Below are 24,690 nucleotides of genomic sequence, written 5' to 3' on the forward strand. Positions count from 1 at the left end.
GTTCACAAGTAGAATTTACAGTATACATAAAGTTTAATAACATTGCTATCAACAGAAGCACGGCTGGCACACGCTACATATCTAGTGCAGCGTACAGCACTGAATTATTGATCATTTTGTGATTCACCTTTGTTTTGAAGGATACACTTGTCTTTAAGGTCACCCCCCCCCCCCATTTTACAGCTGCGTTCAATGTATACCATTCATCTTATTTGTTTTGTAAGCATTAAGTGCATTATAAGTATATAATAAGAATAAGCAATCCTAAGTACGTAATGTGGCACAAATCCAAAATGCATTCCACAGCTTTACAGAATGACACACTAACCTCTGAATGCCTCACTTATTTAAAACCAGAAGTAACTAATTGAGCACAGCTGACACCTGATTATACCTCAAGTCTGCAGTAAAAACAGGAAGCCATATACATATCTTACGAGTTTTTGTTAATATTATCAGAACACCTAATAAAAACTTTGTTCAATTTTCTGTAGTTACACTAAAGCTTCACGAAGAAATAAACCTACCAACCTGTAGATTTGTTTTTAATTTAACCTTTATTTAACCAGGTTAAGTCCCACTGAGATTGCCAATAGGCAGCAACAACGGTTAAAACTTCCAGACAACACAGACACATAGAGAGCATACTTATCTTAAAAAGCAGTGACAAATCAATGTTTCTGATTCCAGGTCTTTTAAAATGGATTTATTTATAGTTCAGACACCAGTAATGAAGTAAAAACGATGCAAAAGACTGGTGCAATGCGCATGACTATGCTTTTTGAAACGTGTCTATTATAAATCTTTTAAATGCGCAGGCTTGCAATGACAATCTTATTGCTTATTAGTCATTTATAACCTGCCATGATTGCAGCCATGAACCACACTGTCAGAGTCAACCCTGGTCATGTTAGCAGCTGATATATGACAGGAACGACGGCGAGACTCAGTTAAAATAGTATATTAATTAACATTAAGCCTTGTCTTACGTACCCATTTCTTCACCGCCCTTTAAGTGTCACCACAGCCATTTGAAACGGCAACATCGAGCATACAAAGCAAAGGAGGAGCAACGGCTCTTTGTTAGCGTGCTAACGAGCAGAGCTAACTAGCACAGAGCTAGTTAGTTAGCTGGCGTTAGCTAATCTTTAACCAACGATAAATAATTTCCACGTCACGTCTTTTTAAAAATGTATATACCGCCGCGTTGTTGGAAATTCAGCTCAACGTTACAGCCATTTCCCACAGCGACTGTATTCGTTTTAAACGTATATGTAACCGTTAGTAATTAACGTTTACTCTATATTGACAACTTTACCGTATCCAGGGCCAGGTTCCATCCCCGAGCCGTGCTAACACACAAGGCTAATAGAAGGAGGCTGGGACACACACAAACACAAAAATGTCCACGCTTTGAGGTATGACGCGCTACGCTGCTGTAGGATTCCAGCAGATGTCGCTAGAAATTAAGTGATAGTTTCCACTCAGGTACTCTTTTCGGGTGTGCTTGGACCGTTTCTTTCTTTCATTTTCATGTTTTTTACATTGACAAAATACTTTATACACAAATGGCGTTCTTAAAAAAGATTTATATATCTGAAATATTTAATAAATGAAATAAAAACATATGTAAAATGTTGTAAAATTGCAAAAGCCCTACATCTGTATGACTATGTACCCTGTTTCCTGACTTCTTGTATTTTCACTGATTTTTATTTAATTTAATTTTAGTATCTTTTTTATTATGTATTATTATTTTTTAGCGTTCTAGTAATTCATTTTTTCTTTACTTAATCTTATAGATATCACCCGCTCAGTTGTTTATATTGAATTTAACTTATATTATCTTAACTATAAGGTATGCCTTTTTGATTGTGCAGTAAAAAAATATAAATCAAACTTTCTAGAACAAGGTCAAAACTCTTAAACATAATACTTATAGAACTAATTGTTCTCTGATACTGCGCATGTGTCATACCCCAAAGGTCAGACATTTTTTTTTCGGTGTCCCAGCCTGCTTCTATAGGCCTTGGCTTGATGGCCTAGGACGCTAGACCTCCCTGCTGGCTGTCCCCATTCAATTCAATATTATCTGGCCAGCGCTTCGTTTGTTGTTACTACGTACTTTAATATATTTACACTCTTACCAGCTGGTTTTATGGTGACTGTTCGGTACACCATCTATGTGACATCCTAGCTATATTAAGCGGTGCCGGGTATGTCGACCTACCTCAATATCGTCTCCACCACAACACAACTGACGGGTCATCGGCGTTGAAATGGGCTTCACAGCGTTAATCCACCTTCACGTGTATAAATTGAGACCACATGTACTCTATCTTTTAAGTATCAGGCAGATACATTTCCCCGATTTAGTGAAAATCAAAGTTGCAATTTGTGGGCTCACTTACAGACGAGCGGCGCAGTTGCTACATATTGACCAAGAAACGGGTTTTTCCCGAAAGCGCATGCGTCAGAGAACAATGACCTCATAACCATAACACACATAACGTCCATAAATCACTTTGAAGCACCTCCATGGTATCAGTTTAGTATCTGATTTTCATATCTCAATTATGTGTAGAGTACTTACCATCAAAAGCCCATCAATCAATAAAAAATCCATAGGTCCATCGTCAAATACCCTATGTTACAATATATTTAACACTGTTTTCACTTATCGCTCCTTACCACTTATTTAGTTTGTACTTATCTTACCTCAATATGCTGCTAAACTGCACAGTGCGTATTGTTGTATATTGTATATACCTACGCTTAACCACAATGTCTGTTGCACTCTGTCACACTTAGTTATTGTTTGATTTATTTGATGTTGGCTTTATTTTGATTTGATTATGTTAGCTTATTGTGACTCTGACCCTTTCCCACCTTTGTACTGAAACTGTTGCACAATAATTTCCCTCGGGATAAATAAAGCTTCTTGAATCTTAAATCTTGAATCTTGAATATATTTTGAATATTCTTATAGTAATAGAGAGACAGATAGATAGAGAGACAGATAGATAGATAGACAGATAGATAGATAGATAAAAACTTTATGGATCCCCAAGGTAATCCGAGTTTCAGCTGTTCCATTACACTCAAGTAAGCAGGAAATTTACAAAATATAGAATAAAGTAGAATTACTAAAACATTTTCTTTATATTGCACCTTGAAAAGCAAATGTTTACAAAGTGCTTTGACGGACAGAGCACATAGAAATCCACACACATATACATATATACACATCAACAAGGCAAGATAGACGAAAGGACACTTTTCACGAACAGTAAAAACAACAAATAATTAATAAAAATTTAATTAACAGACAATCAGGTAAAGGAGACAGTAAAGATACAGTATAATTAAAAATTCACAAATGTACCCCTGTAAATGTGCCCTGTAATTTTGCAAAAGTACATCTGATTAAATGTTACCATACACTAATCTATTCTTTTAAATTCTAAATCCAAATCAGCCTATATGTTTTATTGTATTTATGTATCCTTTTTGATTGCACCGTATACTGTTTAACACTTGTAAAACATATGTAAAACATAATGAAGGAATATGTTTTTTGTAAGCCAGTAGAGAATACAAATGACTGGAATTACGGTAATAAAACACATTATATTATGTCATAATGCGTTATTATATACATGTGATTACATTTCGCATGTTGAATTTTGTGGGAAAATCAATCAGACCATTTTACTTTTTCGAGCAACCGTGGCAGAGATACCATTTTCCTACAAGTAAGCACTGCCCTCTGCTGGTATTTCTAACTAAAACATGGCATATGTATCTCCTTTTAAATCAATTCACACAAAATTAAAAGCTCAGTGATGAAGATAGTATAGTGTGTCAAATTAATATTTTATTATTAACAATGTCAGAGATGTATTTCTTAAATATGGTAAACTATGGTGTCTGCTTAGTGAATTTAATATTCTAACACCCCAGAATTTACCGCAATGTTTACGTATTTTATTATATTTATTCAAAGCTATTTATTTTCTTTTGTCAAGAAGTTGGTAGATCTGTTTTCTGTTGTACTTTTTTCTTTCTTTCTTTCTTTCTTTCTTTCTTTCTTTTTTACTTTATTTGTAGTGTCCTGAGCCAAATGCAGTGTAATTTCATTGTAATTATGTACCTGTCTGGTGGAGTTTGAAATGACAATAAAGAATCTTGAATCTTGTTCTACAGCAGAAGTCTTCAAAGTTTTTAGACCAAGGACCCCTAAGCTGAAAGAGAGATGAAGCAGGGACCCCCTACAACACATATTGTTTTAAAATGAGTTGCATGCTAAATTGGGCCTAACAGCTGGGGTGGCTTAAAGCCTCAAAGAGGGCACCTTAGCACACGTTTTGGCTCCTTGAGGGCACTTTAGCACACGTTTTAGCTCCTAGAGGGCACTTTAGCACACGTTTGGCTTCAAAGAGGGCACTTTAGTTCACATTTTAGCTCCTAGAGGGCACTTTAGCTCACATTTTGGCTCCTTGAGGGCACTTTAGCACACATTTTCGCTCCTAAAGGGCACTTTAGCACACGTTTTGGCTTCAAAGAGGGCACTTTAGTTCACATTTTAGCTCCTACAGTTTAGCACACGTTTTGACTAGAGGGCACTTTAGCATACGTTTTGGCTTCAAAGAGGGCACCCAGCACACGTTTTGGCTGCCATGAGGGCACTTTAGCACACATTTTGGCTGCCATGAGGGCACTTTAGCACACGTTTTGGCTGCCATGAGGGCACTTTAGCACACATTTTGGCTGCCATGAGGGCACTTTAGCACACATTTTGGCTGCCATGAGGGCACTTTAGCACACATTTTGGCTGCCATGAGGGCACTTTAGCAGGCGTCTTTTAACAATTGGGCCAGGAGGGGGTGACTGCCTCTCTGCCCCCCCCGTGCACGCCAGTGATTTATGAATCATACTCTAATGTCAAACATAGATTTGGAAGGCACATTGGATCCTTAAGCTCAGTTGTATCTTTTCATGGCCACCATGGTGCTATAAGCCTATCATCATGTTGTGTAAATGTATTTTTTCATCACAAATCTATATTTGCTAATAATACGTTGCATGCATGTTAATGTATATTTTCAGACATCTTAGATTATCAAACAATTTGGAGGACCCCCTGCAGTAACTCTGAGGACCCCCTGGGGGTCCCGGATCTCTGCTCTACATCCACTCACCATAAAAAAAAAAAAATCTCGTGACCGCGCGTTTAAAATTCAAGCGTGGCGATGGAAGGGCCGTCGTGAACGCGCACACCGGAGGCTTGACGTCACTGAGGCGCCCTGGCTCCTCTCTTGAGCCGCTGGTGACTGCTGGCGAAAAAAAAAAGATGGGAAAATCAGATAGACTATCTATCGAGTAATTAACATGAAATGACGGGGTTTGCAGCCGATTCTCCAGCGACAGAGGATTCAGTAGTGGCACCGATGTGATCAACACCAGACAGCGGGAAAAGGTTAGTTAGTTTGGGGAGGTTTTTCCACCACCGGCTATTGTGTTAGCGAGGAAAAATTAAGAGGTTCTGGTTGACCACATAGATTTGGATGGACGTTAAACGTGTGTGCATTTGATATTCTAACAATTCCCTTCATAGTCACAAGAGTCGCAACTCTGTACGCGACGCTTTGCATGATGAAGAAACCCGTAGATTAAAATGGAAAGCGGTTCAGGAGGGGTGGAGGAAAATGGTTTGATGTGGGTGTCTCCATGGCAGACCCGTGTCGACAGGATTGTGCAAAAAAAATGCTTTAATTCTGCTTCAGTGTGTCACATTTGACACCACCTCTAATTCATCTACCGCACCGCTTATGTAGCTTTCTATTTGACAAGTATTATTTCTATTTGCATTCAAGTTTTACGAGCAGGAAGATGTTTCTTTTCCCCCTTTTACAAATGTCCACCATGGACAATCCCCTTTTCCCTCCCTGGCTAGTTTTAATCCACAGCGTCAGCACATTGGTGGGAAATGATTCAAGATGTTTAAGATTAAAGACAAAATAACGTCTTACGAAGCAATTTACACACACATTGTCAAGCAAACGACAACAATTTAGGGCGTATTTAAAGGTGGAAATGTCTTCTTTACTGTTAGCCGGTGTGTTAACGTCACGTTAGCCGTTAACAAGGCCACGCAGACTGACGTGACGTTACCCCGGTTAACGTTAAACGGCTGTGCAGGTTGACCTATTGTTTATTAATTTTTAAATTTCTTAAATGTTTTTATATAGATATACCTAATTTATTATTTCATATGTATTGTTCAGCTATATTTTTACATGCATATTAGTTGCACACTGGTCTTATTTATATTAATACCTATTATCTGTTTGTTCTTAATCTGAAATAAAGATTTCTAAATTAAAAATAATAATAGTAATAAAAAATGAAAGTATCAAATGGCCATGTTGTAGGAAATTCAATTAAAAACCAAAATTATGAAACGGAGCACGAACCACAATCGTCTGATACATTAAGCCATTTGAAGCCTTGTAATGTTATATTTCAGCAGATTTTACTCAAATTGTCAGACAAGGCTAAGCGCTATTATCATGACTTAATTTAACAGTTATAACCAGGGGCGATGACAATAACAACAACAAAAAAGAGGTCATGTTCAAAATGTGAATATAAACATTAAAAAAAATTGGAATCAAAACATATTAATACGGATAAAAATAGAAAAAAACAGAATAGAAATGGGGGTTAGGTCAGGGTCTTTAGGGTCTTTCTTGTCTTACTGTCATTGCAAACTTAGTCGCTCCATAGTTTAAAGTTTATCAGCCCCTAAAGGGCCCCTACTGGCCTGGGGCCCCAAGCAGTTGCCTGTCTTGCCTGTTGCCAGGCAGCGCCTCTGGTTAACGATAAGGCGTTTAACTTAACCTTTTGTTAAGGATAAAAATCAGTGGCTTCCAAACTGTTCTCTGTCCTAGACATCGATTAGCACTTTGTTCTAAAAGAAACCGTCTGAAAATAATTTAGTTATTAGACATGTTACACAACTGTCTGTACTTAGGTCTCACTGTCTCAACAGCTGACTCAGTTGGGTTTTAGTGGTTTTGATACGACTTTGTCAATTTTCCAAACATTTGGTTGTCTTATTAAATGATCACAGATGTTTTATGTATGCCATTAACCTGCAATTTATACGAAACAACTGTGTTTTCTTTGCAGACTGGTGTCATAATCTTTGTTACAAGCTCCTGTTGGAAGAGGAAAGTCCGTCAGCTTCGTCTGTACCTGAAAGTGGAGAACTCTATTTTATCATGAACATTGTGTCCACCATCTCCAGTTGAAGCAGCATCTCCACCACGTATTCACACGATTAGTCACAATCGTAAAATCTGCAAGAGTATATACGGCTACTTGAGGTCCTACTTATTTTAGCAGAAGATGTACGGTAGTGCCCGCTCTGTTGGCAGAGGGGATGCCAACCATAGTGGAGGAAGAGATGGAAGTGCTACTGGTAATCAGGGTTCAGGGCGTTCTCCTCGCCTTCCCCGTTCTCCCCGGATGGGACACCGTCGCACTAACAGCACCGGAGGCAGCGGAGGAGGTCCTGGAGGAGCAGGAGGAAAGACGCTTTCCATGGAGAACATCCAGTCCCTCAATGCCGCGTATGCCACCTCTGGACCAATGTACCTGAGTGACAATGAGGTTGCCATGGCGGGTGACCACCTACCCAAAAGTGGGGGCACAGTGACGACCATGGGGAGACAGAGGGTGACGTATGGTTCAAGGAGCAGCAGCAGCGGAGTTGTGGCCGCTAGTACCCCCAACATCTCCACCTCAGTGCCCACCAATGCAGTTCTGCCAGCGGGCATGATGGCAGGTGATGCTCTAGCCTTCGGGGACCACCACATGGCCTCCACTGTTCCCCACTCTCTAAGGCAGGCCAGAGACAACACCATACTGGACCTGCAGGCCCAACTGAAAGAGGTAATTAGCTTTTTTTTCTCTGAGGTGTGCAGATTCTCTCTATCAAGGATGAGGAAGAGGTCGGCTTGCTGGGTTTAAGAGACCACATTAGTATTTATGTACTAATCCTTTATCCTGCTTTCCCAGATTCTGCGTGAGAATGAGATGCTGCGGCGAGAAGTGGAAGTTAAGGAGAGCAAGCTCAGCTCCTCCATGAATTCTATCAAGACCTTCTGGAGCCCAGAATTAAAAAAGGAGCGAGCTCTCAGGAAAGACGAGGTTTCTAAGATCACTGTCTGGAAGGAGCAATACCGCGTGATTCAAGATGAAGCACAGGTGAGTGTTGACCGTTTTTTACCACAAAATTACTGCTTCTGTTTCTGTTGTTTTTATCAGTAGAGTCATCAATCTGCCTCGGTCGAACATGTTTGCCTGGGAAAATGCAGTGTGTCAGCTTTAGTACAAGTGTGTTTCTCTCTGTGCATAGGCTAGAGGCAGGTTTTAAACATCTAGTTAATCCTCTTATATGCGGCTATATGCTCATGCTTAATAGATGAAAGAGGCTGTACATCTAATGGCTGCATTAGCATTTCTGTATGTTTTAGAAATTGCTGGATGTGCTAAGCAGGAGAAAAATGTGGAGAAAGTGCAAATTTGAAGCACTCTATAGTAGTTAAAGCACTGCAGGAAATAAGAAACCACCTTGAGAATTTTGTCATGGGTAGTAATAAAGGATTTTTGGTTACGTGCCGTTCAGGAACATTGGATTTTTATTGTTCTTCTTTGGTTTATCATATGTTTTGGATACAGTTGATGTGGTATATTGAGTTGTACCGATACAAAACTACATAAATATGTTATACATTTGTCCTTCAAAGGAAATGCATACCACTTCACTTGTGAATACCACTGACCTCTGTTACTACATCTGTGTCAAATTCCACTTGTTTTTCTCTTTCTTGGCTCTGGATCTAAAGAATAGAGACAACTGGCTTTGAAAGATTTGAAGCCAGTTCCTTGCTCAGCAGTCTATGTCAGCCTGCACATCCATATCGTACGCACACATGTTTAAAGAAAATGTTCCTTGTGTTAATAAATGTGGGCACAGGGCGTATATTTAAACCCTACAGTTTGTTGTGGGAATTGCGCAAATTAAGTGTCATTAATGAAGATAAATGGTCTTTGTTTCACTGGGACTCCTAATGGATGGGCAGATGTGTATAATTTGCTGTTTTCACTCTTGCTGAGTCACGGATTCACATTGTGAACTAATTCCCAGTAATGCCCAAGTAGTGCAGGACTAATCATTGGGTGCTGTAATTTAAAGATGTCTGCTTTCATATGTCAGCCTCCACCTCCCACGCTGGCACACATGCAACGGAAAACACAGACACACACACTCAAAGGCATTTGGCTAATTACAGCTTCAGTTAAACTGCATGCCCTCATTGAATGCAGGTCCAACTGACGTGCATGCATCTGCGATTGCATTTGTATGTGTCATTTCTGTACTACAAGGCAATGTCTACCGTTTTCTACGACAAGTGACTGTCATCTTCCATTTCCCATTAAAGATACAGACTAGATAATATCAGTCAGGTAATGACCTAATAATCATCAGTTATTTCTTGCTAAATACTCCTTGCCACATGGATAAAATATCACATTTATCATAAGATGTTGTTAAATGCTAGTGATGTTTTATCAACTGTTACACATTAGTACAAATGTAAGTGGAGCTCAAAAAGACTGTATCACACACTGAGCATATACAGTTGCCCAGTGCTGTGGATGATCTGTAGCAGAGGATTTGCTCTGTGTGCGTTGTGTCCCTACAAGTTGTGACTTAGTGTTTGGATCAGTTTAGTTGGTGCATCACATCTGCTATTCTTTGTGCTCTCTCAAATGCCTGACTGTTATCTCTCCTCAGGCAGATAGAGTGAGAATATTTGAGCTGAGGAAAGGAGAAGGTGTGTGATTCTGTGTGCGTGTGTGTGTGTTTCTGTGCTTGTCCGTGCATGCTTCTGCCTGTGCGTATGTGGCGGGTTGGATCGGTGCAGTCACAGCAGTGAGTCAGCCTTAGTCACGGGGTGGAGAGGGTGATGGAAAGGGAGGGTTTGTGAGAGGAGAGGTGAGAGTATTGGAGGGAAGAGACAGGGCAAGAAGCAAGGCAGATGAATAGTGTGTCCCGGTGCATGGAGAAGGAGAGAGTGACAAAGGAAGAAAAGGGAGGGGGATGGAGGAGGAGGACAGAGAGAAACGACGGCAGGCACTGACTTGTCTCTTTGTTCTGTCGTATGAAAACGCTCACAGCTGGTACAGACCAGAGTGTAACACAGCCTTGTGTAACTGTCACACAGCAGCTCTGCCAAGTGTCTGTGGCGTCCGATGCCATAAACAATGCAATACTATACTGGGCTGATTGTGTTTCACCACTTGTATTACTCTGGGCATGAAACGTAACACTGTCCACAAAGCCCGTCTGTTTGGGGAGCACCTGTCAGGGCACTGCTGAACTTTCAGTCATGATAAGAGGCTGATTTCTTTACGTGATGTAACACAATATTCTGCTAGGATCCATTCCCATAAAGTTGGATGGGAGCAGTCCCTGTGTTATTCAAATAAGCAATAAATTCCCTCCACCTCATCTACCTTTGTGCAAATCATTTTGTAATAAAACAGCAAAACAACAAAAAGACAGAAGAACGGATGACTGTTAAATGCATGTGTGTCGCTTATTTGATTCTAGCATCTCCAGATGACCGTTCAGGCTCTTCAGGATGAGCTGAGGATCCAGAGGGACCTGAACCAGCTGCTCCAGCAAGACCCCACCATCCAAGGCCGGGACCTGGCCCTCACATCTGAGCCTACGGAGGAGAACTACCGGCGGCTACATGCTGAGCATGAGAGGCAGGCCAAAGAGCTTTTCCTCCTTAGAAAGACCCTGGAGGAGATGGAGTTGAGGATTGACACACAGAAGCAAACCCTGGGAGCCAGAGACGAGTCCATCAAGAAACTTCTGGAGATGTTGCAGAGCAAAGGTGGATTTGGGCCTCGGGGGGGGGGGGGGGGGGGGGGGTTTAAAGCTAATTGATCCTAAGGTCGTATTCAAGTATCAATATGGTGGCTGAATGTTGAAGCCAGTGTGGAACTGTGCTACAGAGCAGTTCCTCTGCTGACCAATAGATTCTGATTCTTTTACAAAACAGTATTTAAATCAACAGGAAAACCAGAAACTCTTTGAAATGTGCTTGAAAGCTGCAATGGATGTCGCTTGCTTGTTCTCCGTCCGCTCCACCCAAGCTCTCTCTCCCAAGCTGGCCAAATAAGGATTTTTGTTCCCCATAAACTAACCACAATGCATGCCTTAAATCCAAGCCTGCCTCTGAGGCTAGGAATATATGCAGGCTTCATACGAATACTTTTTACATAGGTGTCTCCCAAAGTAATTTCATGTTATGGTTCTTTGTGGAAAAACAAAATCCAAGGTTTTTGACAAACCAAATGCAGGAAACTAAGAATAAACCCCAAACCAATTTAAGCCCCAGAGTTGATCTCTGATAAATAGCAAATACAGTAGTTATTTATTTTAGTTTCATGTCGGCTGTGAAGTTGTGAATCCAGTGCTTTTAGAAATCCTTCCCTGGAGCACAAACAAGCTTTAGTTTGAAGCATAAAACAAAGCCTCAGCTCCTGTCAGCCTCTACAGGTTAAGCACTGGGCTTATGATGCTCAGGTTGGCTGTAAGAAAGACCTTGATGAAATAAATGTCTTTCCACCTACTTCATCATAGTAACCAATATGTTATGTACTGTTTCAGGGCCATCTGCCAAGGCATCCGAGGAGGACCAGGAACGGACCAGGAGACTGGCTGATGCAGAGATGCACAGGCATCACCTTGAGAGTTTACTGGACCAGAGAGACAGAGAGATTAATGCACTAAGAGAGGTAATGTCAAGGCCAACCATGGGATATATAACATAACTTGTCTTATGTTGTTTTCTCTCATTTATACTCTATGATAAAATTTCAATGTTCTTCTTCATCTGACCCAAAAGGAGCTGCACCGTCGATACGAGGGAACCCCAGAGTCCACCAAAACTAAGGCTCTACAGACTGTCATTGACATGAAGGTGAGGATTTAAACAGAAGTGTGTATGTTTGTCTTATGTCTTGTTACACATGTTCATTCAATGTACCAATGTACGTGAACTCCTCTTCATCAACCTCAGGATGCAAAAATCAATTCAATGGAGCGGGGCCTGAGAGACATGGAGGAGGAGCTGCTCATGCTGAAATCCAACGGACTTCTGAGCTGTGAGGAGCGTCAGGAGGAGATGAAGCAGATGGAGGTCTACCGCAGCCACACGAAATTCATGAAGAACAAGGTCCGAGACATGAGATGGCGTTAAGTTTGACTGAAACCGTTGTAGTTTAATATTAAATTCAGAAGTAGGGCTCTAGACTTCCCCTAACCAGATGCTTTTCCTCAGCAGCTGTCAACTAGAATCTTCAATTTACTGGGTTTAATTTCCATCCCCTCTTTTCTTTATTTCTCCCCATGGCCTCATCTGTTTCAGATGGAGCAGGTGAAGCAGGACCTCTCCAGGAAGGACACCGAGCTGCTCGGTTTGCAGACCAAGCTTGAGACGCTCACCAATCAGTTCTCAGACAGCAAGCAGCACATCGAAGTCCTCAAGGAGTCCCTCACTGCCAAGGAACAGCGAGCTGCCATCTTACAGACAGAGGTACAGCAGATGCATATCTATACACTTGTGCCCAGAGGACTTTGGAATAGGTGTAACGCAGGAGCACTTTAAGGGTACAGGTGTTTTACAGTGAAGGGAAAGACTTATTCCTGCTACTTTCATGTTTTCTTTGCTTTTGACCACTTTTATTTTGTGAGCATGACACAGTTATGGTCAGTGACTATAAGTTGTCCACCTTTCCCCGACCAGGTGGATGCCTTGCGCCTGCGCTTGGAAGAGAAGGAGGCAACTCTGAATAAGAAGAGCAAGCAGATCCAAGAAATGTCAGAAGAGAAGGGCACGCTCAACGGGGAGATCCATGACCTCAAGGACATGCTGGAAGTTAAGGAGCGCAAAGTTAACGTGCTCCAGAAAAAGGTGATTTGGACTAAGCGCTGTTTCAAAGATCTTGTGTTGTCTGACCACAAGTATTCATCATTCTACAGTGTGTGTCCTGCGGGGTGATGCTCATTTTGACCGATCGTTTTTCTCTGCAGATTGAGAACCTGCAGGAGCAGCTGAGGGACAAGGAGAAGCAGATGAGCAGCCTGAAGGAGAGAGTGAAGTCTTTGCAGGCAGACACTTCCAACACTGACACTGCTCTCACCACTCTGGAGGAGTCTCTTGCAGAAAAGGTGTGTTCATGTCTGCACATAAGCTTTTTCTGACCACAAATTGTAGATTTATTTTTTGCATATTCATTTATTCAAACAAGCATATCCAAAAAATGATGTATGTGTTTATTGGTTTTGTCTGCGAAGGCTGCATGTGTGATCATTTTCTTTATCTCCTCCTAGGAGCGCATCATTGAGCGTCTAAAAGAGCAGCGAGACAGAGACGACCGGGAGAAGACAGAGGAGATTGACTGTAACAAGAAGGAACTGAAAGAGTTGAAGGAGAGACTGAGCTTACTGCAGGGAGACCTGTCAGACAGAGAGGTGAGAGACAGGAACAGGACAGGAACACAAGCTCACACTAACACAGACAAACTCGTGTTTGCTGCGATTCTATTAATACAGCGAAACAGTGTTTGTTTTTTTTCTGTTAGTTGTACTTTGCGATGAGTCATGGGTGTCTGTATTTAGATCTAAAGTATGTTCAGTCTCTTCAGTCTCATGCTCTGTTAGTTTGAGGAGCAGGCTCACATGTGCTTTTGTGTATGTGTGTGTTTGTGCAGACCTCTCTGTTGGACCTGAAGGAGCACGCATCATCCCTGGCCTCCTCTGGGCTGAAGAAGGACTCCAAACTCAAGAGTATGGAGATCGCCTTGGAGCAGAAGAGAGAGGAGTGCTTCAAAGTGGAGAACCAGCTGAAGAGAGTGAGATCCTGAATTAAAAGGAAACCTGGCAGCTCATGTGCGGGCTCAGCTCTACATGATGCTTCTAAATGTTTACTGTTGTTTAACCTACCTGCGGACGCTGAAGTGAATACAGAAGCTGTCTAACTGGTGTCCTTGTCCTTTTGTCAGGCTCAAAATGCAGCCCTTGAGGCTCAGGCCAACACTGAGCTGGCAGAGCGCATTAAGAACCTCGAACAGGAAGTGGCCCGCCACAAAGAGGATTCTGGGAAGGCCCAAGCTGAGGTGGACCGCTTGCTGGAGATCCTTCGGGAAATGGAGAATGAGAAGAATGACAAGGACAAAAAGATTAACGAGCTGGAGAGGTGGGTGTAAACACACTTCAGAAAAATTGTTTCTGTTGTATGGATGACGGTTCACAGAGCTAAACTTGAAAGATGTGGACATTGACTCTGCCCTTGTTACTAATACTTTACATTAGTTTATGAATGCGTGTTAGGTTTATGTGCAGGTGGTTTCTGATTGTTCGCCCTGGAATGAATAATGTCTTTATTGTGTACAGTTTTTGTTGTGACTTTGTGTCTTATACGTGCAGTTTTTTGTTGTGCGTTAGGCAGCTACACTGTGCTTCAGTGAGCTTGGGCTCGTGACCACTGTTCCTCATGACTGATGCAATTTTCCCATCAATGACCTCGTGTTCCACTGGAGATTTTTGCCCCCAGCACATTAAATTGTGGATTTTTATGTAATTTGGCCACCTGCCACTTTTGCATATTAGCAGTATTGCGTTGAAAGCTGTTGTGGTGAATGTTGTGTGGTGGTTATATTAGCAGACCTTTTGTTAAACTCTTTCTGCAAATGTTAGTGTATGTGTTGGTGATGAGCTCTTATGATACCAGGGTCACCATACCCCCACTCCCTCTTTTTCTTCATATTGACTCATCTTCCTGGTCTGTTTTTCTCTTTACTGCGTTCTTGTCTTTACATCGGAAATCTCTTACCACACCAGTTTGACCTCCAGGTTAGTATTTGCTCTTTTTCTCTCTTTCCCCGACCCAGGCATCCTTATTCCTTTTGTTCTCTTCTCACATTTATCTTCCTTGTTTCTCTCCACCTCTCCATCGTATGACATGCCGCAAGCAACTGCCTTGTCTTGACATATTGAACTCTTTGTGTTTCCTCTCTAATTCCGTCCATGCCCATTTTTCTTCTTTCACTTTATTGTTCTGTCTTTTCCTCCCCCAAGTCAAATGTGAGATTGACTCTTTGCAGGGCTGTCTAAAATCTTGGCAAAGCAAGTTTGTCAGGCTATGGTTGCAGCTGTCTTTTCAGTTTGTTTTAAAAGTGTATGTTTACATTTGGTTTGAAAATGCCTTTTATTTGCTGCCTGACACTGCATTCACTTAGAATTGGCTAAAGACATTTCTGGCTTCTAAACATTCTACATGGATGAAGAAAATTAAAATCTAAAACATGCTGTACTTCACGTGGCATTGTCAGTAGTAACAATGTCTTTCTTTAGTGCATATCTGTACTATTAAACAAAACTTATTTGCACTTTTTCACAATTTACCATCTTTTCAACTGTAATGTTACATTAGTTACATATAAGGTGGGACAATAGTTCGACTTAAACATGAACATGACATGTAACTTTGCACATGTATCCCATCCTTGTAGGCAGATGAAGGACCAGACTAAGAAGGTGGCGTCTCTGAAGCACAAGGAGCAGGTGGAGAAGAGCAGGAACGCCCGACTCGTGGAGGAGGCCAGGAAGAGGGAGGACAACATGTCCGAGAGCTCCCAGCATGTGAAGGTGAGGCAGGTGTGCGTTGCACTCGTATGACCCTTGCATCAGAACAAAGTTCACAATTTGCTGGTGTCCAAGAAACCATCATTTGACCTATTCGTACTCCTGTTGTGAAGGACACTCTACGACAGAAGTCAGAGCGCATAGAGGAGCTGGAAGAGGCCCTGAGAGAGAGCGTTCAGATCACTGCCGAGAGAGAGATGGTGCTGGCACAGGAGGAGGCTGCCAGGTCACTCCAGGAGAAACAGGTACACAGCTCCCCCTAAACACACATTCACACACGCACACTCATGACAAAGCAATACCCAAAGGATCCTTCACTACATGCATATCTAAAACACATCTATATACAGAAACACCTTCATATACTGAGATTTTTTTTGCTGCCATTGTGGTGTTTCTCATCCTTCCCTCACCTCCCTCACCTCCCTCCTCTCCTCCGTCTCTTTCTCAGTTCTTTTATCTTTTGCTTGTCGTTTTCTCTTGTTTTCTCTCTGCTACACACTGCCTCTCAGAAGCACTCACTCAAACCAATGCATGAGTCCAACCTCACCCACTTAAAGTGGTCTAAGGTATGAGCCCAGTATGTGTCGCCTCCCACCAGTGAGCAACAACACTTACAGGGGTGGACACAATGACAACAACACCTCTACAACGTATGCAATAACACAACAACCCCTTCAGTGCGTGCATTTGTGCATTTTGGGGGAATTTGATGTTGTTGGATTGCTTTATTTTGTAAGGTGGTGCTGTTTCCAGCCCGTGTAACTTCCATGTGATTTTGTTTACCTGCTGTTCGTTTATGAAACATTGGTTGGCTCGCACATCTAGTAACCAACAGAATTGATCATTTCGGGATGAATTATTCACCCTTTTATTCAGTCAATTGTAATTATAGTATGTACTGATATGAAACAATGGTACTGTTGTGCCCATTTTAAATGAATAACAGGTAAATGAAGTTTCGTGCTGTAGTTTAATGGTATCTGTGTTAAAGTTGACCTCTACTCCGTCCCAAGAGCCAACATGAATTCTGCTGCCCTGCCTCTTGTTAGAGCACTTTATACAGGCAATTTGTCAAAAGTGTATTTCCTTGAAAAAACCCTGATCCTCACTGATGGATTTAGGTAATCTGTTTTACTCGACTCATGATTGAATTGTTGTTGTTGTTCTCTCTTTCTGTGTGTGCGTGTGTGTCTTTGTGTGTGTGTGTTCGTTTGTTTCGTTCCCAGATGGAGGAGCTGTTGGGGGCCATGGAGAAAGTGAAGCAGGAGCTGGAGTCCATGAGGGCCAAACTGGCCTCCACCCAGCAGTCTCTGTGTGAGAAAGAGGCACACCTTTCAACCCTGCGAGCTGAGCGCAGGAAACACCTGGAGGAGGTGCTGGAGATGAAGTAAGACACACACACACACACACACACACACACACACACACACACACACACACACACACACACACACACACACACACACACACACACACACACACACACACACACACACACACAGCAGGGTGGAGTATACTCTGGTGTATCGATTGCTACCTTCATCTTGTAAAATGTCAACCTATTCTGGTTTTCCCCAGCTGGCAGGAGGATTTTCTGCAATGAATAATAAATGATAATTGAGATATTTACTCGTGTGGTTAAATGCCATGTTGTTTCATCCTCACCTAACAGGCAGGAGGCGCTGCTGGCTGCTATCAGCGAGAAGGATGCTAACATTGCTCTGCTTGAGTTGTCCTCCTCTAAGAAGAAGAAGACCCAAGATGAGGTCGCTCTACTGAAGCGGGAGAAGGACAGACTGGTGCAACAGCTCAAACAGCAGGTGGGGAGAGGGCAGCTGGTATCCATGGAGGGGAATACATGATTGAGGTGCTCCAGTAGTTCAGGAAACCTCACCATGATGACACGCATTCATGTTATTTTTCCTACACGTCTCTCCCAAAGAATATGTTCACCAGTAGGGAATAGAGTGCAGGGACTCATTGTCTTAACAGAATGTTGTTTTTTTGAAAGATTGATCACCGGAGGTCAGTGACATCTTTTTCAGTAACAATAGTTTGTGTTATCAGGCACACTGCAAAGGATACATGCCAAATACAAGTAAATATGTCCTGTGAGGATTAACTATTTCCACCAACAGTATTTGAAGTTCCTGGATGGAGACCACCATACACTCTCTAACCACGAGCCAATCAAAAAGTAAAACAGTGGCTCCATATCAAAGTCAAACTCTCTGTACACTGGCTCCACACAAAGGTTTTGGACATATGAAATCTTTCTTGGGAGTTATTATTTTCACATGGCCGCTTTATTTTAAAATATATATTTGGGTAGTCGTGTAAAAAATTAAGCAAAGATTTGAATTGAAACCATGAATCACTTCACTCACTACCCAGTTCTGTACACTGAAAACCGGTAAAGGGGGCATAATAGTAATTCTCTGAAACTTGTATATTAAATGTTTTGACCAGCTTGATGATGGATTCAGGGAGAAGTTTAACAACCTGGAGCTTCTATTTTGTAGCTTCAAGCATGTTTTGTAATGGTTAGTGCATTTGAGTTTTGCCGACGCCCGCTGTGATGGAGGGACCTGTCCTGTCTATGTTGACATGTCACGCTAGGAAACGCACAGGTGTAAATATGAATTCCATTCACTGTCATGGAATAATGGGACACTTAAAAAGAAACCTGACTCTTGTTGATGTTACTGGACTCGATTCAAGGAAACCAGAGTAAAAATAATGCTACTGAATAAAACGTTACTACGGTATATAAGCGATGACCAGGGCTGCTTATGTATGAATTACTTTTCCATTCCAGGTTTAGAAATCTTTTTTTTTTCTTAAATCCCATCACTCTTCTGCTCTTCATCATGTCACTGAAGTGTTATTGTTCTTGCCATTTCTAATATACAGACTCAGAACAGAATGAAATTGATGGCGGACAACTATGAGGACGACCATCTGAAGACCACTCCTGACCAGACAAATCACAAACCCTCTCCAGATCAGGTAGCTTACCTACCCACCAATTAGTCATGTTTCCATTTCATCCTGATGAATCCAAAATTCTGTAATTGATTTGTTAACAATGTAATGTCTGGAGGATGAACTGATGCCTACTACATGAAGAGAACTAATTTGTTTCTTTTTAACCTTTCTGTCTAAACACTAACCAAATGTTCTTTTGTAATGCTGCGATTGGCTTACCCTGTGGCTAACAGGATGATGAGGAGGGTATTTGGGCGTAGCTGACCTTTTGCCCTCCCCCTCTCTCTCTCTCTCAGCCATTTTGTTCAGAAGGGTGAGCTCGTATGGAAAGCCAGACCTATCACGCCTTCCTTCGTCGTTGCTCTGTGGCATGTTTACTTGTTTTCCATTCATTGTGGTTTTTCTTTTTGCCGTATACCATTCCTCTCTTTTTGATGTTCATGGTCACTCATCATTGCTTGGTCTTTCTGTGATGGCACATCTTACCACTCATCCCGTGCCTTTAGGACTGGCTTATGGGATAGGGATCGGTGGAGTGCGTTTGCATGCACGAGCTAAGAGGATGAGATGATTGTGATCATGGCTCAGTCTCATCACCTCAAACTAAATCATCTTAGCACCTAATATTTTAGACCACACAAAAAGGTGTGGCATTGGATAAGTTTTAACCTTGACGTAATCAGTGGTTTAATAAGTCCCTATGAAAGGGACTTTACAGAGCTGCACAAATAAGAATCCATAGATAAGCTAATAATGCATCCAAGAAGTAATGTGAGATGTGATGGCTTCATAAGCATGCATGCATGCAGATGATGGTGTTTTGTTTTTCTCATTTTTTTTGTTTTCATGCTAGTGAAGTCTTGTGGTGGGGTCTTTCATTATGTTAAGTTGTTAAAAATCACATATGTGTAAAATCTGCCTGTATGTGCCTCACTCACACCCTCTTCTCTTTCATCCCGCCCTGCAGACGATACCCCCTCTTCTAGCCCTGTCCCAGAACCGCAGTAAGCTCAAGCTCTACATCGCCCACCTAACAGACCTCTGCCATGACCGGGACCCCAGCATCCTCAGCCAGCTCACGCCGCCCTCTCACTACCACAACAGCGATCCCGAAGACTGGGAGGAGGAGCTCCAGAAGATGAGCGTCGAACAGGTAGCGTTGGAACCCGCAGTTTTTCTGTTATTCATCTCTACATTTGTCAGTTAGTATTGAATTGAATATTGTAACAGGGATAGTGCCTGTTTAGGGAGACTGTCCTCACCAATGTTATGTATTCTATTTTTAAGGCAAGGTTTTGTTGATTTAAAAGTCTAAGAAAAAGAAACTAAATCATGTCTTTTATCTCTCCAGTTGGAGCGAGAGCTGGAGGTGTGTGAGAAGGAGAGCGGAGAGCTGCAGGAGTACGCCAATTCTGTTCTCCAGCAGATCGCAGACTACTGCCCCGATATCCTGGAGCAGGTTGTTAATGCCCTGGAGGAGTCATGCTGACAACTCTGACCTCAGACTAAACCCAGATGAGCCCTGGCCTTCACATAATCTGTAGCTGAGCCCAGGTGCCCCTACCTCCACTCAACAAGGCTCCTGGAAGGATGAGAGAAAGCTGTTGCATTATCTCAACCCCGCCGAGCTATGCCTCCTCGCTCCCCTCGTCCACCCTGGAACAAACTTTCACGACTCTTAAGTGCTTTCCCGCCTCATGTGTCTCTCTAATGTTAAGCCTGTAAAATCGAATTAGGGATGTTCAAAGAGTTGTCAAATTTGGCACTTTGGGCAAGGTGACACTACAAACGTATAGCTGTGGGAGGTGGCGGAGTTGCAGTGGGAAAAGAAAAACTAAAGTACACACCGAATCACTTACCAGACAGGCAACAGCATACCGGGGGGCTTGTGATAAGTTAAAAGCTCACAAGTAAGCGTTTGTGAAACCAAAATTCGATTTTTGCTTGTAGTATACTCGGTAAAATATTGCACACCTGTACGTCTGGGACAGGTGCGTTGGAGAAAGAAAGGATGTCAGATAAAAGAAGCAAACTTCCGCACAAAGTTTTTGACTACACTGCCAACCTTCCTCTCCCTAGACGCCAGATCAAGCACAGTTACCTAACCCACTTCAGACTCCGTCTTTTATCCTGTAGATTTCTTGCATATCTTGCAAGTTAAAAGGATTGCATTTACACTTTTACATGGGACAGGAAAGCACTTATTGTCTTGGAGAACTGGGGAGCTGCTACATCCAGAGGGGAGCAGAGAGGAGCTCAGTTCAGTGGGTAAATCAGGGAGCCATGTAGATGCTTATTTTGTATTGTAGTCAGTGTTCCCTAACTAATAGGTTGGAGTCACTGGATAGAAATACAGCTACTGGTGGCTGAACATCTGAACACAAAATGCTACTTTTAAACCAAATATAAATGCATCATGTTCTCCAAATGTTTCCTCTCCTAGCTTGGAGCTACGGGTCTGTTCTTGTAGCCAGGGTTAAGTTGTAGGCACGTTTTACTGTGTAGTCTGTGGCTGGATCACTGGCATGAGAGGGGGATCAAGGCCTGACCTCTGACACAGATCTGAAGTCAGCTTTTAGTTACAATATGTTCTCAAATAGAAATGAGAGAGAGAGAGAGAGGAAACATAAAAAGCTTTTATTCTGAGACGTATTCATTTTTAGATGGTTTTGCACACAACGTCCACTTGTTTATGAGGTATGCAATGTTTCTTTTGAGAACGTTCTAGTGGCCTTGGAGCATGCACAGAGATCAGTACTGGACCTAATGCAGGGATGTTTATTCCTCTGTCATATTGGTGCTAAGGCATGATGTAAGACCTTATGATGTGATAACTGATCTTTCAGTCTCATCCAAAGTTTCTATAGATGTTACTTAAAGCCCACCGAATCTTTAGTTCGTCGACCGAATCACCGAAGAATACAAGCGACGGCCCTTTTTTCTTGTATTTTTCAGATCGCTTACAAATGCAAGTGACGCGTCCTTTTATTGTATTTTTTGGAAATCTTCAGGGCTGAGGTTTTTAATTACTAAGTGCATCTACATTTACAGGAAATTAAAGTCACTTTTCAGCAGATTTTGACTTTTTAGATCAGTTTGTAAATAACGTGCTATTTAACACGTACAGTGACTGAATAAAGGTAATTAAGTGGAAGGTGTTGTGCATTCTTTAAAAAAAAATCTGAACAGTTAAGAGCAGTGCGGTTGTCTTTTGTGTTTAATTTTGTCTTCAGGACAAAATGTGCGTGTGTGACAGTACTGCCATAACTTGCGGAAAGTCATGTTCTATAGAGATCTATATAAATATAATACATATATATATAAAAATGTTTACTGTATGGATATGCATTGAATGTTTGCACAGAATCTTCAAGAGCGAGCCGCTCTTAACAAAATGACCGTCGAGTTAGTGTCTTCAGCAGAAACTGAAGAAACAAGTGTCAAAAAAAAATCTTTTGTGTCAAAATAATGTGTGAACTGCAAATGTTTTCAAACCGTGACTGTGTGATGGGAGGGTACTTTTCTTGCATTTATTTCTGATAGTCATTTTTTATATATATTTTCACCATATGGTGATGTAAATTTGTTATCCTGAGATTCCAGTGTTGTCTTTTCTTCTTACCTCTTGCGTCAACATCTTTGGTTGGTTGATGTCAAAGACAGACATCGCCTGATGATTAAAAAAAAATGGTCTCCCACCATCACGACCCTCCTGCTGTTATAAGAGGAGTATAATGTTACGAACCACAACTGCAACTGGACAAACTTTTTAACAAACCTTCCTACGTATGGTTTAATAACAGGTACCTTTAGGTGGACTAACAGCGTGTGTCACCAAAAACAAAACACATCCGTTGGTTGATGTTAGTTGGATGCTTGTTTTTGTACTTCTTGTCTGTCAAACCTCCCGGAGCGGAGATTTATTTCTTTCTGTCCCTTTTAACCCCTCGCCTTTTACCACTGGGTTCGGCAAAAGCATTTTTTTAAAGTGTTTAATTCCCCTTATTTTGGCCTGTGTCTCCCTGCCCTTGCCTTAATGTCTCATCTCTTTCTCGACTCTTTATTGAGGAACACAGAGCTGATAAAGGGGCTTCTGTCAAGTCCATGGTATTTCTGTTTTTTTTTGCATTTGTATAAGAAATGTACTGCCTTCTGTCTGTTCGTGTTAAGAATCAAACTGTGTAAAAAGAAAGCAAAACAGACCTGTTTCTTTGTGAGTTATTTGGATTTTGTATGTATGTAAATAAATAAATTATAAGCCTTGATTTCTTATTTATTCTTTTCAAACACGTTATAGACAGACACGCGGCGGGGCTCGACATGAACTTTTTGAGGCACTTGTTACACGTCAGATAAATTTACCTTCTACGTCTCTGAAAACAAACGTCCCGTCGAGATAAAAATTACATTGATTCACGTTTTTTTTTTTTTTTTGCAAATGCGGAATTCATCCAAACTGTCAATGTACAAACAACTGAATTCATGATTTTGATTTAAGTGGTTATATACAGTATATATATATATATATATATATATATGGGATATATATTTATATTGTGTATAACAATGTTTTTTTATTTTGTGACAGCTCAAATGAGAATTCCTAATTGTATCATACTTCAACTGGCTCTCTTTACATTTCAAATCTGTACAGTACAATAAAGTGACGTTTGATATGGGCAGTCAAGAGTCATGCTAAACAGGAATCTATAGGAAATTTCAGCTAACTTAACTTTGGAGCTCCGTTTTTAAATCTAAAAAAACATTACAGTATTAGTTTTTTATAGTTTGATCTCATATAATGCAATATATTACTGTTTTTACTTGGTATATGTGAGAAATTACTGATGAAATAGTTTTTTTTTGTTTGTTTTGGCTGCTGGAAGTGCCTGTGTTATAACACTGCGAATTGACAAGCATCAAAATCCAGGTGGCTGCTATTTTAAACCTATAACTTGTCCGGTGGAGCAAATACATTTATATTCCACTTGTCCTGGTTAAGTAGACAAGCCTAAATGTGTTGCCCTGCTACAGGTGTTTGATAGTTCAACAAGCCTGCGGTTTGGTTTGTAGCGTTGTTTATGGGTCACAGTTTTGTTTTGCACAAGAAAAACAACCATTTCCAAATTACTCCCTGCGTTTTGTAGTTTTTTTAAGAAAAACGTTTTCTTTCATCCCGGAGAAAAATCAATGAAATCAACTTATATTCTTTCAAAAGCAAAGGTCTTGCTCAACCTTTTTAAAACAAACAAAAACACTTTACGCATTCTGTATTCTTTTGATTTCCTTAATTGCAAAAATAACCTTTTCAAATCAAATATTCAAAACAAAGGCAGCAGGGGAGGAGTGTGTTTTTAGTTTGTGTAGTGAGCATTTTAGTTTTGCGTCTCTAACAGACGCTGTTTACTTATTTCTTAAACTGTATGCTTCAGCCAAATACCTGAACATTTTTACACCAGAGTAAAGACGAGAAATCCAACTAACTTTACATAATATAATATAGTATGACTTGTCCTCACAGACTTATTGAAAACATTCATTGTATCCCGATTATGTAAGGAAAGACAGATCTGTTACCCAGATAGCCAAACAGGGAGGAAACTTGCTAAATGGGGCTTTGTACCCAGGTTCTGGGACACAGCTGTGTATTATTCAAAGTTTTCCTAGTTGGGACTCTTAATTTAACACAAATGCTCAAACATTATCCAATGTTTAAATGTCAGTTTGTTAAAGGTTCCTTCAGCTCAGTTTAATTTAGTATTACCTGCTATAAAATAATTAGGAGAATACCATCTTACAAATTCCACAAGTAAAACACACAAAACTGAAACATATTTTCCATCTTTATTCATAAATATCACTACTGTATGAATATAAAACAATCTTAAATTACTGCTTTTTTA

General features: G+C 41.1%; 2 protein-coding genes across 5 annotated transcripts in view; one reads left to right on the forward strand and one right to left on the reverse strand.

Moving 5' to 3' along the window:
- LOC310949432 (serine/threonine-protein kinase WNK1-like) overlaps positions 1-2,421 on the reverse strand; it is a 29,281-nt gene extending 26,860 nt beyond the window's left edge. For 2 of the 3 annotated variants that reach the window (XM_083916905.1, XM_083916903.1), the window contains exon 1: positions 2,231-2,421. The gene's annotated coding sequence lies outside the window, so the exon portion shown is untranslated. Of the gene's footprint in view, positions 1-993; positions 1,034-2,230 lie in introns of those variants that run through there. The other variant, XM_083916904.1, reaches the window with a different exon arrangement.
- Positions 2,422-5,348: 2,927 nt separating this feature from the next.
- LOC310949429 (ELKS/Rab6-interacting/CAST family member 1-like) lies at positions 5,349-23,052 on the forward strand. 2 transcript variants are annotated; one of them, XM_083916893.1, is made up of 20 exons: positions 5,349-5,479; positions 7,195-7,959; positions 8,086-8,274; positions 10,688-10,979; positions 11,759-11,886; positions 11,997-12,071; positions 12,171-12,326; positions 12,519-12,686; positions 12,897-13,064; positions 13,184-13,321; positions 13,484-13,624; positions 13,864-14,004; positions 14,155-14,348; positions 15,664-15,808; positions 15,910-16,041; positions 17,026-17,186; positions 17,472-17,619; positions 18,713-18,808; positions 19,755-19,940; positions 20,139-23,052. In XM_083916893.1, exons 2-20 carry the CDS (start codon positions 7,414-7,416, stop codon positions 20,274-20,276), a joined length of 3,342 nt encoding a protein of 1,113 aa, XP_083773019.1. In that variant the 5' UTR covers positions 5,349-5,479; positions 7,195-7,413; the 3' UTR covers positions 20,277-23,052. The 2 variants fall into 2 exon arrangements, with proteins under 2 accessions (XP_083773019.1, XP_083773020.1); XM_083916894.1 differs by having other exon boundaries at positions 15,664-15,799.
- Positions 23,053-24,690: the final 1,638 nt, after the last annotated feature.

This window comes from Echiichthys vipera, assembly GCF_963691815.1.
Source record: "Echiichthys vipera genome assembly, chromosome: 7".
NCBI lineage: Eukaryota > Metazoa > Chordata > Actinopteri > Perciformes > Trachinidae > Echiichthys > Echiichthys vipera.

Coding starts and splice junctions, on each gene's coding strand:
- LOC310949429 (XM_083916893.1), top strand. CDS start 7,414: ATGTACGGTAGTGCCCGCTCTGTTGGCAGAGGGGATGCCAACCATAGT. Junction 13,322..13,483: donor AGGAGTCTCTTGCAGAAAAG/GTGTGTTCATGT, acceptor ATCTCCTCCTAG/GAGCGCATCATTGAGCGTCT. Junction 16,042..17,025: donor GGTCACTCCAGGAGAAACAG/GTACACAGCTCC, acceptor TTTCGTTCCCAG/ATGGAGGAGCTGTTGGGGGC.